The sequence below is a fragment of the Ostrea edulis genome, chromosome 4, assembly GCF_947568905.1.
Source record: "Ostrea edulis chromosome 4, xbOstEdul1.1, whole genome shotgun sequence".
Taxonomy (NCBI): Eukaryota; Metazoa; Mollusca; class Bivalvia; order Ostreida; family Ostreidae; genus Ostrea; species Ostrea edulis.
Window position 1 is genome coordinate 30,768,873 of NC_079167.1, and position 12,500 is coordinate 30,781,372.

General features: G+C 35.7%; 1 protein-coding gene across 1 annotated transcript in view; it reads left to right on the forward strand.

The window, feature by feature from the left end:
• Positions 1 to 12,500, forward strand: part of LOC125671489 (mutS protein homolog 5-like) — a 55,284-nt gene that overhangs the window by 42,452 nt on the left and 332 nt on the right. Inside the window, exons 13-28 of the mRNA XM_048907252.2 lie at positions 745 to 816; positions 1,373 to 1,429; positions 3,217 to 3,289; positions 4,349 to 4,458; positions 7,582 to 7,662; positions 7,767 to 7,812; positions 9,186 to 9,227; positions 9,339 to 9,435; positions 9,516 to 9,605; positions 10,035 to 10,161; positions 10,380 to 10,529; positions 10,774 to 10,848; positions 11,514 to 11,657; positions 11,742 to 11,879; positions 11,996 to 12,069; positions 12,491 to 12,500. The exon at positions 12,491 to 12,500 is cut by the window's right edge and continues 332 nt beyond it. Of these exons, the coding sequence (XP_048763209.2) occupies positions 745 to 816; positions 1,373 to 1,429; positions 3,217 to 3,289; positions 4,349 to 4,458; positions 7,582 to 7,662; positions 7,767 to 7,812; positions 9,186 to 9,227; positions 9,339 to 9,435; positions 9,516 to 9,605; positions 10,035 to 10,161; positions 10,380 to 10,529; positions 10,774 to 10,848; positions 11,514 to 11,657; positions 11,742 to 11,879; positions 11,996 to 12,069; positions 12,491 to 12,500 (1,386 nt within the window). The remainder of the gene's footprint in view (positions 1 to 744; positions 817 to 1,372; positions 1,430 to 3,216; positions 3,290 to 4,348; positions 4,459 to 7,581; positions 7,663 to 7,766; positions 7,813 to 9,185; positions 9,228 to 9,338; positions 9,436 to 9,515; positions 9,606 to 10,034; positions 10,162 to 10,379; positions 10,530 to 10,773; positions 10,849 to 11,513; positions 11,658 to 11,741; positions 11,880 to 11,995; positions 12,070 to 12,490) is intronic.

A 12,500-nucleotide genomic window follows, 5' to 3' on the forward strand; every position in this document is an offset into this window, starting at 1 on the left:
GAGGTAGGTGTTGACAGGGTACAGGTAATCGCTTCAATTAGACAGTTTGGCTTGTTTTCTTTATAATTTACGCCTTGCTAAAATAGGCCGACACAGACCTTCCCTAAACAAAATTACCGTCCGGATTAACGGTACAATTTTCAATGCATTATAACGTTTTGTAGTAAAAAGTGACCGTCCGGATCCGGAACGCGAATTTCCGGATTAATGATGCAAAATAACGTATAAAAATTCCATTCCCTAGAAAAATCGTCCGGAAGGTGAAGCGTCCGGATTAATGGCGTCCGGATTACCGAGGCTCCACTGTATATAGGAAAAATCTTTAAAAATCTTCTTCTCAAGAACCATTGGGCCAAAGAAATTCACATTTACATGAAAGCTTTCTGACAGTGTAGATTCAGGTTTGCAAAAACTATGGCCTCCAGGGGTAGGTTGGGACCATAATAGGGACTACGGTTTTACATGCAAATATATATGGAAAGTCTTCTGATATGGACCAAGGTGACTCAGGTGAGCGATGTGGCCCATGGGCCTCTTGTTCAACACCTTTTGCACTATGGCTACCCCAAACTTCACAACTGTAATTAAGTATACTTGCAACATATGTATCAAATAAGGATAACATGTATGTTGTGCTATGATACTATGTTGTGCTATGATAGTATGTTATGCTATGATAGTATGTTCCTGTTGACGTCGTACAATTCTTGTAGCAATAACACTTCTTTTTTGTTTGCATTTCAGACTGTGTATCATGCAATTTATATTGGAGATTTGTGTAGAAGTCAGTCACAGACAATTCATATTTTTGAAAGGGTATGTAAGCAAAAAGATCATTACATGACTTGCAAGTTTTTACTGAATCTCAAAGGCTCAAGTGAAAGTTTTAGATTATAATTTGTCTTTTGTTGGTGTTATGATGCCAGTATATCGCACATCTCAGCATGGTTCCTCCAACCAGTCTGGTTGCTTCATTAGACCTACATCCAAATCAAAGTCCTACGTTCTAGACTTAGTACTGAATCAGACCTACATTCTAGTTTTAGTGTGGGTCAGATTCGTTTTTTGTTCAGGTCAAACAATTTTTGGAAGAGTTGAGCCACTTGAACTTTGACAAATTCAAACAGTTAACAGTTCCCGTCAAAATATCAGTCATACTTGGACATTTTAAATTGAAATGTGGGATATATATATATCTTGAGTATACACAGTCAACTTAACTGCTATGAGTATAGTCGGATAACCTTTTTTGTAGAGTTAAGGCCCTTGGACTGGGGCATTAATGTCACTCCGACACATTTAGTCTTGGATTAAGTGATATCGAATGCCATTATCTTGTGCCTGATACATGCTGATAGTATTTTGATTACAGATAAATGAAGCTTTTACAGATGATCTTCACAGAATTGCCAATTTGATCAATAAAATAGTGAGTATAGATGAATACAGTAGTCAAAAGAATAGGAGTGGTTAAACTAAATACATATGTCTAACGTGAAAGGTGAAGATAACGAACAGTGAGCAATCTCATAACTCCCACAAGCAATACAAAATAGACATTTGGGCAAACAATGACCCCTGGACACACCAGAGATGGGATCAGGTGCCTAGGAGGAGTATGCATCCCTGTTGACCGGTCACACCCGCCAAGAATGGCCTACCAAACAATTGGTATGCAACATGTCAGACAGCATTTGATCCAATGATTGGATAATCATATGTTAAGCATATGTTGCAATTTTTCCTATGTGGACCACCAAGGTTTGGAATTGCCAATATTTCACCTTATTCCAGTTTAAGTTTAAACTTAATTTATTTTACTACAAACAAGTTTTACACCTTACATTAATGTATCTTGTCGGTTAGAATATTGGCATGAAGAGGTCGGTGATGTAGGAGGAAACCAAAGTTCCCAAAGGAAGCCCATGTGGGCAACCACTATACCCTCTCACATAGAATCCCCTAACCACTATACCCTCTCACATAGAGTCCCCTACCACTATACCCTCTCACATAGAGTCCCCTACCACTATACCTTCTCACATAGATTCCCTAACCACTATACCCTCTCACATAGAGTCCCCTAACCACTATACCCTCTCACATAGAGTCCCCTAACCACTATACCCTCTCACATAGATTCCTTAACCACTATACCCTCTCACATAGAGTCCCTTAACCACTATACCCTCTCACATAGAGTCCCCTAACCACTATACCCTCTCACATAGATTCCTTAACCAGTATACCCTCTCACATAGAATCCCTTAACCACTATACCCTCTCACATAGAGTCCCCTAACCACTATACCCTCTCACATAGAGTCCCTAACCACTATACCTTCTCACATAGAGTCCCCTAACCACTATACCCTCTCACATAGAGTCCCGTAATCACTATACCTTCTCACATAGAGTCCCCTAACCATTATACCTTCTCACATAGAGTCCCCTAACCACTATACCTTCTCACATAGATTCCCTAACCACTATACCCTCTCACATAGAATCCCCTAACCACTATACCCTCTCACATAGAGTCCCCTAACCACTATACCTTCTCACATAGAATCCCCTAACCACTATACCTTCTCACATAGATTCCCTAACCACTATACCCTCTCACATAGAATCCCCTAACCACTATACCCTCTCACATAGAGTCCCCTAACCACTATACCCTCTCACATAGAGTCCCCTAACCACTATACCCTCTCACATAGAGTCCCCTAATCACTATACCTTCTCACATAGAGTCCCCTAACCACTATACCTTCTCACATAGAGTCCCCTAACCACTATACCTTCTCACATAGAGTCCCCTAACCACTATACCTTCTCACATAGAATCCCCTAACCACTATACCCTCTCACATAGAGTCCCCTAACCACTATACCTTCTCACATAGAATCCCCTACCACTATACCTTCTCACATAGATTCCCTAACCACTATACCCTCTCACATAGATTCCTTAACCACTATACCCTCTCACATAGAGTCCCTTAACCACTATACCCTCTCACAGAGTCCCCTGCTGATCCTGAGAATCAAACTTGGGTAGCAGCGGTAAGAACCATGTGCATTACCCACTACATTACCAATTCATCATATAGATTACGTAATGGGGAATGATAGACCTAATGTTTATGGGATGGATTGTTGTGGTGATTTTGAACTGAGAGAAATGAACTAACACTGGTACGTGTACTACAGGTTGATTTTGACGAGAGTAAAGTGGTGGGCAGATTTGTGGTTAAACCCAATGTTGATGCTGAGTTAGATGACAGTAAGTATATCATCTTCAACCAGTTATACTTTTACATTCTCGTCCCGTATCAGCCAGTTATACTTTTACATTCTCGTTCCGTATCAACCAGTTATACTTTTACATTCTCGTCCCATATCAACCAGTTATACTTTTACATTCTCGTCCCGTATCAACCAGGGACTCCATTATCATCATGGGGGCTGACATTGGTTGAGAATTGATCTAGGATATGATTAATATGGGTGGATTTCATCGTAATATACAAAAAATCAATTAACAGAAACAAAGATTGACAATAAAATCAATATTTCAAGAAATTAGGAATTCATTTCTTTGAAACATGAAAGTTACATTTTCAACAAAGAATATAAAACTTTAGATGTTGAAATACATGATTAGATTTAAATTGATGTAACAGCTTACCATATACCTCTACTGCTGAGTATTTATGAAACAAGGAGTTTAAGCAGACCCCCCCCCCCCCTCCCCAACGGGTGTTTTACAATTTTATAATGCATGGCTAGTCTTCCACGCATCACAGATTCCTAATGACCAGGCATGATATGGCTATTGTGACCTTGCTGATATTTATTGCACCCCTTGCAAACAAGATTTGTAGAGTATGTTGGAATCCCTTTTTAGAAGTATCCATCCATTTGTCTGTATGATGAAGAGGTTGTAAAAGTTTCTCTTTAATTACCTGTTATTATTAAAGTATTTAGTTATTTGATAAAGTGTTCACACCACTGAAAAACTTGAATTGCATAGTTGTACAGTGAAACTTGTCTAATCTGACATAACTGAGAGACAATTTTTTTTATCAGAATAGACAGTGTGTCAAAATAAACAAGTTTATAAAAAAAAAAACAAAAAAAAAAACTTGGTAATTTGAAATTGAGAATGAAAATAAGGGTCAGAATGCCCAGTGAAACAGATGACACAGGTGTCAGAGGAGGCAGGTTTCACTGTATATCAATTGTTTTCATTGTCTATACATATATCAGAAAAGTTTGGTTTTGAAAACATGACCTATTTGATCAATTACTGACTCAAAAAAATGATGTGTGTTTTGCTCAGAGAAAAGGACCTACAATGGTCTGCCAGATTTTATGACAAAGTTGGCAGCAGAAGAATTGGAGAGACTGAGTGATGACATTCAGGAGTGTAATGTGATCTACCTGCCTCAGGTGAGTTGCATTTCCAAGGAATCCGCATAGATTAAAACATGTTTACAGTGAACATGCTTTATAATGAATTCATGCTTACAGTAAAACATGGTTACAGTGAACATGCTTTATAATGAATTCACACTTACAGTAAAACACGGTTACATTGAACATGCTTTATAATGAATTCATGCTTACAGTAAAACATGGTTACAGTGAACATGCTTATAATGTATTCAGTAAAAACAGTTACAGTGAACATGCGTATAATGAATTCATACTTACAGTAAAACACGGTTACAGTGAACACACTTATAATGAATTAACACTTACTGTAAAACACAGTTACAGTGAACACACTTATAATGAATTCACACTTACAGTAAAACACAGTTACAGTGAACACACTTATAATGAATTCACACTTACAGTAAAACACAGTTACAGTGAACACACTTATAATGAATTCACACTTACTGTAAAACACAGTTACAGTGAACACACTTATAATGAATTCACACTTACTGTAAAACACAGTTACAGTGAACACACTTATAATGAATTCACACTTACAGTAAAACACAGTTACAGTGAACTTTCTTATGATGAATTCATGCTTAAAGCAAAGTGGTTTTCATTCCCTGAAGTTGTAAAACATATTATGAACTTGTTGGATATAACAAATGATACTTATATACTAGCTATTCAAAATTCTTCATCCCCAGCACTACACTATAAGGATATTTTACTGTAATTTTATTACAGTAACGCTTCACCTTTATCAGAAAATTTCATCAATGAAAAGACATTGATTAAAGCTGTATGACCCGATGTTCATGTATTATTTTTGTACATTATTACTTTAAAGCAGATTGATTACTTTATAAAGTTATTAACTTTCCCTGAATGGCATGCTTGAAAACATCTGCATGTAAAAGAAAACAGTGAGAATATTATTTAGAAAGTAAATATATTGTGGTACATATATAAATCATCTGGAAAACCTCGGGCCTTTCACCCAAAGCACGGTGTATTCAGTGAAAGGCCCAAGGTGTTCAAGATAACGCATAGATTATACAGTGTTAGATGTCTATAAATAGCCCCATGCGCATCAGGGGAATCCCAATAACTTGGACGCAACTGTCTAGTTTTAAGGCTGAAAGAACGTAAAACAATGAATTACTAAGAGGTATTTGGTAACTTTATTTCTATTAAACTTATGGCACAGTACTGTTGTAACAAAATACACAGTTTTACACAGATAAGACCACCGGTGATCTGAAAGTTTGAACTGGTCACGTGACTGTCACTCGAAATGGCAGAGTGACGCGGTTGTTTGTAAACACCGATTTAAAATTAAATAATTTTGGTTGAAACAGGTGAAATAATGTTTGACATGCCATACAGCCTCATAACTACTTACGTGCAATGATTTAATAGTGTTTTTACGAGATGGGAAAAAAATTTTGTAATTCGGACCATACAGCTTTAACTATCCTTTTTATGCCCCCGAGATCGAAGATTGGGGGCATATTGTTTTTGTCCTGTCTGTCATTCTGTCTGAAACTTTAACCTTGCTAATAACTTTTGAACAGTAAGTGATAGAGCTTTGATATTTCGCATGAATATTCCTTATGACAAGACCTTTCCGTGGGTACCAACATTTTTGACCCAGTGACCTTTACCTTGGAGTTTGACCTACTTTTTGAAAACCTTAACCTTGCTAATAACTTTTGAACAGTAAGTGATAGAGCTTCGATATTTCACATGAGTATTCCTTGTGACAAGACCTTTCCGTTGGTACTAAACCTTTTGACCTTGACATTTTACCTACTTTTTAAAAAATTGACATTGGTCATAACTTCTAAATAGTAAATATTAGAGCATTTCTTGTGACAAGATCTTTCTACTGCTACCAAGATATTTGTCCTTGTGACCTTGGCCATCTTCGGAATTGGCTATTATCGGGGGCATTTGTGTTTCACAAACACATCTTGTTATTGCATTAAAGTTATAACATTGAATACAACAACTTGAAGGAATAATTTCCATGTTCACTTAGAAAAGAAGCTTTTGACATTGAGTACAGAAAATTACTGTGCCATTTCTATTCAGTGATTAAGAATAAATTTCTAGTTAGTGTGTATGATTTGGGTATGAAATTAATGGAGACATGGGAAAATTTGCATATGTGCAATTAATGTTTACAAAATAATTGTAAATGTATGTAACTTTACAGTGCTGGTAATCACAGTGTAACTTTGCCATGCTGGTAATCATAGTGTACTTTTACAATGCTGGTAATCACAGTGTAACTTTACAGTGCTGGTAATCACAGTGTAACTTTACAATGCTGGTAATCACAGTGTACTTTTACAATGCTGGTAATTACAGTGTAACTTTACAGTGCTGGTAATCACAGTGTACCTTTACAATGCTGGTAATCATAGTGTACTTTTACAATGCTGGTAATCACAGTGTAACTTTACAGTGCTGGTAATCACAGTGTAACTTTACAATGCTGGTAATCATAGTGTACTTTTACAATGCTGGTAATTACAGTGTAACTTTACAGTGCTGGTAATCACAGTGTAACTTTACAATGCTGGTAATCATAGTGTACTTTTACAATGCTGGTAATTACAGTGTAACTTTACCATGCTGGTAATCACAGTGTACCTTTACAATGCTGGTAATTACAGTGTAACTTTACCATGCTGGTAATTACAGTATATGGTGCTATTAAAGAAATAGAATATCAAGGTCGATTACTGCATATGTCTACCATGACAATGTTTATTTTCATAGAATTCCTTATCTGATTATACTGCATTGCTTGGAATAAATTAATTAAATTAATGATTTATGGCTTTACTGTGCTTTTAGTTGGGTTATATACTGGCTATTCCTTGTATTACTTTGAGTAAATTATTGATTGATGGCTTTAGTGTACTTTTAGTTAATGATTTATGGCTTTACTGTGCTTGTAGTTGGGTTATATACTGGCTATTCCTCGTATTGCTTTGAGTAAATTAATTAAATTAATGATTTATGGCTTTACTATATTTTAGTTGGGTTATATACTGGCTATTCCTTGTATTGCTTTAAGTAAATTAATGGTTTATGGCTTTACTGTATTTTTAGTTGGGTTATTTGCTGGCTATTCCTCGCCTGGACTACATGCAGATTGAGACAGATTTTGAAATACCTGGATTAGAATTTGTCGTAAGTGCATGTGCTAGTATACAAGATATTGTAAATATGATATTGTACTTAATGGAAGAAGAAAATGTACTTGTTTTCAGTTTATATGTGATTTTTTAAAACAGTTTTTGTCCAACAATATGTTGCACTATAAAAGCGCACGAACAAGAGGTAATGTGTTGATTTTTTCATTGTTCTGTGTCTATTTTAAATTGGTTTGTAATATATTGCATGTTTACTTAATCAGTGTATTAAAAAAAATTTTTTTTTTTTTTTTTTTTTAAAAGTATATTAAAAATTTAACAAAATTGCATAGGCCAGGAATGAATTTAAGGTCTAGTGGATTAGCACAACATGTCTATTTTATATGTTTTATTTTAGAGTTACTACTTTGTGTTAAATTTTGTTGTTGTTTATATGTGCTCATACATGTATATTGATCTTTAAGAAAACAACATCAAAATACGTATAGGACTTCAAACAAATCATAACCACAATGTCATTTTTAGTCATTTTTACGGCCAGGTTAACCATTTAGGTTTTTAAACGTAATAAAGTGAAAGTAAAATTTCATCATGATCTTGAAGACTTTTATGATTAATATTATGACCTGGCAAAATGGCTACTTTATTTATTGTCCCTTCTTCTTCGTGCCAATAAATGAATATATACACTTCTGTGTGTTTTGATATAATAACTGAATATAGTGCATTTTTTCGTAAATAGTTTATAGAACGAGTTCTGTAAATTTCCATTTGCCCTGCTGAAGCTGGGGGTAAATAAAGAGACAATATCATAATGGAAAGGGGGGGGGGGGGGGTAAACTGGCATTTGTTCCTTAGGACATTTGTTCACGATTCAATGTATTAATTGTAATGTCACATTATTTACCCCAGCTTGTAAAACATGTAAAATATCTGACATGAATTTTCTTATCATGACTAAATAATTTAATACATATAGTACCATTTAGCTACATAGAAAATAAATTTGTTATCCAAATTTGTCCAATCAAGGGTGTACAGGGATTTTCCTTGGGTTGTATTCATACACTCTGAGGCTGGAATAGTTGAATCCATACTGTGCTAAAGTATGTCCATTAGCTGCCATCTTAGGGGGGAAAACCCATAGGATTTTGACATTGGCCTTTGTAACTTTTGAGTTCGTATCTTTATCATTTAACATTAAAAAATCATTTGAATCTTGTGTTTGGATTGCCTCGTGGTGGGGCTACTCACACTTTAAAAGTTTGAAAGTAATTGAAACAGCTGGTAGCATGAAGAGTAGAAATACTTGCTTAATTCCCTTTTGACCTTTGGGTTAACAAAGGGACACAACTCATTTTACTTATTGGTAAGTGTGGATGGACTATACCTAAGTTAGAATAATCAACTGTGTCTCGAGACAGGCCCTCGGGTTCGTAGGACATTGTCACTTTAACGATAGAATATTCTATCTAGGACTATACAACCCAGGGTAAATCTCTGTATAGATACTTGATTGGACCTGCATACATATGTATATATTAGTTTATTATATTGCAGAGTTGGACGCATTGTTGGGGGACACGCAATGTGAAATAACAGGTCAGTATTATTGTCAAACTAGTTTAAACTTTTTAATAATGAATGGAAGAAATGATGAATACCCAAGTGTATGGTACAATATTAGAAATTGTAGATATATTATCCTTCCAGACCAAGAAACTGCTATTATGCACCGACTCCAGAATGCCATTTTGGAGAGTTTTAGAACTCTGACTGAAGTCCAGGATTTGTGTGCGGAACTTGACTGGTAGGTTGATACTCCTACAAATTCGGGTAACATTCTACATATATAAAGCATATAAAACCTGTATGAATTCTATCTTATAGCATTCTGTCGCTGGCAGCTTCAGCTAAAGAATTCAACTATGTAAAACCAGCTGTGGTCAATGAGGATGTCATCAACATAAAAGGAGGAAGGTAACTGTTTTCAAGTTCAACCATAGTTAATGTAAGAAACCTCTAGAACTGAACTAAGACATCAAACATTCAACCATAGTTAATGTAAGAAACCTCTAGAACTGAACTAAGGCATCAAACATTCAACCATAGTTAATGTTGTAAGAAACCTCTAGAACTGAACCAAGACATCAAACATTCAACCATAGTTAATGTTGTAAGAAACCTCTAGAACTGAACTAAGATATTAAACATTCAACCATAGTTAATGTTGTAAGAAACCTCTAGAACTGAACTAAGACATCAAACATTCCACCATAGTTGATGTTGTAAGAAACCTCTAGAACTGAACTAAGACATCAAACATTCCACCATAGTTGATGTTGTAAGAAACCTCTAGAACTGAACTAAGACATCAAACATTCCACCATATAACCTATTTCTTTGAAGACACCCCATCCAAGAGGTTTGTTGCAGTCCTTTTGTACCCAATGATACACTCAGTGACCAAGCAGGTGGAAAGATGAAAGTCCTCACAGGGCCTAATGCATCTGGAAAAAGTGTGTACCTGAAACAGGTATTCCTTCTATTTTGTGCGTAAAACATTTGCATCTTAACTCCACCTCCCAAACACAGTTTAAATCAAGATTAGCATGTCTTTCTTAACCCTCCTAAATACCTGCATTCTCCTCAATCAAAGTTTCCATACAATCAAACTGGACCTTTGACATACCTTTTCAGCATACGAAATGAACAAAACATACACATAGCCACAGTTTTATGATACATTTTTAGGTAGCTCTGATCGTGTATATGGCTCACATTGGCAGTTTTGTCCCGGCCGAGTCTGCTGTCATTGGCTGCGTGGACAGAATATTCACCAGGATACGCACTCTGGACAGTGTGTCTGTCGGCCTATCTACCTTCATGATAGATGTGAATCAGGTTACATGTTAGTTATGTATGCCAAGTTTAGTATACCCATTTTATGATCATCCTTAACGAGGAATTGCAGAACACTTTCATTCTTCTCTATGTACTTGCGTTATTTTTGGCCAACTGATTTACTGTGAATCAAAATTATCATGGGTACATCATTTTTAAATTTTCTTTTTAAAAAAAAAATAGGATTAAAAGTTAGACTTTTTTGAATGATTAATGGAAATACTTATGCGTGTTTAAATAACAGATGTCAGAGGCGATAAGAGATGGCACAGAAAGATCTCTAATTGTGGTGGATGAGTTTGGCAAAGGGACCGAGCTGGTAAGTGCATGTATGTATAGTGACAGAGGTTAAACTTCCCATTGACTGTAAACCAACTTTTATTTTCATTCAAGAGATGTCCATAAGATCTGCAAGCACACCTTTTTTGCAAATGTGTACATGTATATTTGCTATTGTGAACCTGTCATTTAGTTTATAAACAAAGTGATGTGCAAAGTATGTGGATTACTCAGCAAGAACATGACTTTAGATTATTTACAGTAACTGAAAATAAGCTGTTGTGAATAAAATGACATGCAAGACAAAATGGCTCGGTGAATGTTACGGTTACGATATTTATACCCTCGCAACGAAGTTGCAGAGGGTATGTTTTTTAACTCGTCAGTCTGTCAGTCCCTTTCTTATCAGCGCAACTCCTCTGAGACTGCTCAACAGAATTTCGTGAAACTTTGTAGTTAATAAGGACACACTGTGTAGATGTGCATATAATATTCCCAGTAAATTCTGATTCAATAATTTTTCTGGGAGTTATGCCCCTTTTGAAATTAGAATTTCCAGCCTGTTTGTCCTGTTCTTGCAGTAATACGTAGCATTACCATTCATTATGTGAGGTATTGTCAAGCAATGTTGGAGTGTGGGGTATGTGAGCTTGCTCACTTTTGCTTTCTTTCATTGCTAACAGTGTAAATGATTTAATAAACTAGGTGGATGGTATGGCTCTGCTGTGTGCCTGCTTGTCGTTCTGGATAGAAAAGAGAGAGTCCTGTCCACATGTCCTAGTCTCCACACATTTCCACAGCATTATCCACCAGCAGTTGTTACCAGAGTCGCCTATGGTGAAATTCATGGTAAATATTGATACTTTTGGGCACTGAACTGTGGCAGGTACTACATATTTGTTAAGATTATAGCTGGGATGCTTACTTCTGCAGACCATGGACAGTCTGACAGAGGAAGGAGAGTTACTGTTCTTGTATCAACTGGTGGAGGGTCATGCTAAATCCAGCTATGCCAGTCATGTAGCTCTCCAGGCTGGACTCCCAGAGAAAATCATTCAAAGAGGGGTGGAGGTACAACTTGTAAAACTGGCAAATTTCACAAAATAAAAAATAAAAATATTTAAAAGATTATTTAAGAAACTGGCAAAATAGATGTTTTGATACCATGGGTGAACATTCTGTTACAGGTGTCTGAACTGATTAGGCAGAACAGACCAGTCTATGCCATTGACAAAGTTGACTCAGAAACTCATTTTAAAAGGTTTGCTTTTTCTGTTGAAGTCTTTAAACGCCATGTTACAATGCACTCAATTTTAACAATTTCTTAGTAAAGACGTGCTTTGTACTTGGATTTCCTATGAAACATCTGACATTGTAAATTCAGTAAAATATTATAAGTACACGTAATATTTTAGATGATTTATTTTTTACTGTTTTAAACATTTTTTTAAAAATTTAATAATCTTTTTAAAAAGAAAAAAGAAAGCTCATGCACAACTATTTTTAGCCATTTATTGACAATGAAAGATTGATTATCACACAATCTTGCAGATACAGTTGTATGTAATTGGCAATTTTTGTATCATCTGAATTCAACAAGGCATGTTACGTTGAAATTAGATAAGAGAGACATTTCTCTGTGTTTAAATTGTAGTGTATCGTAAGTTCTATTGCTTTTTCAGAAGTGAAATA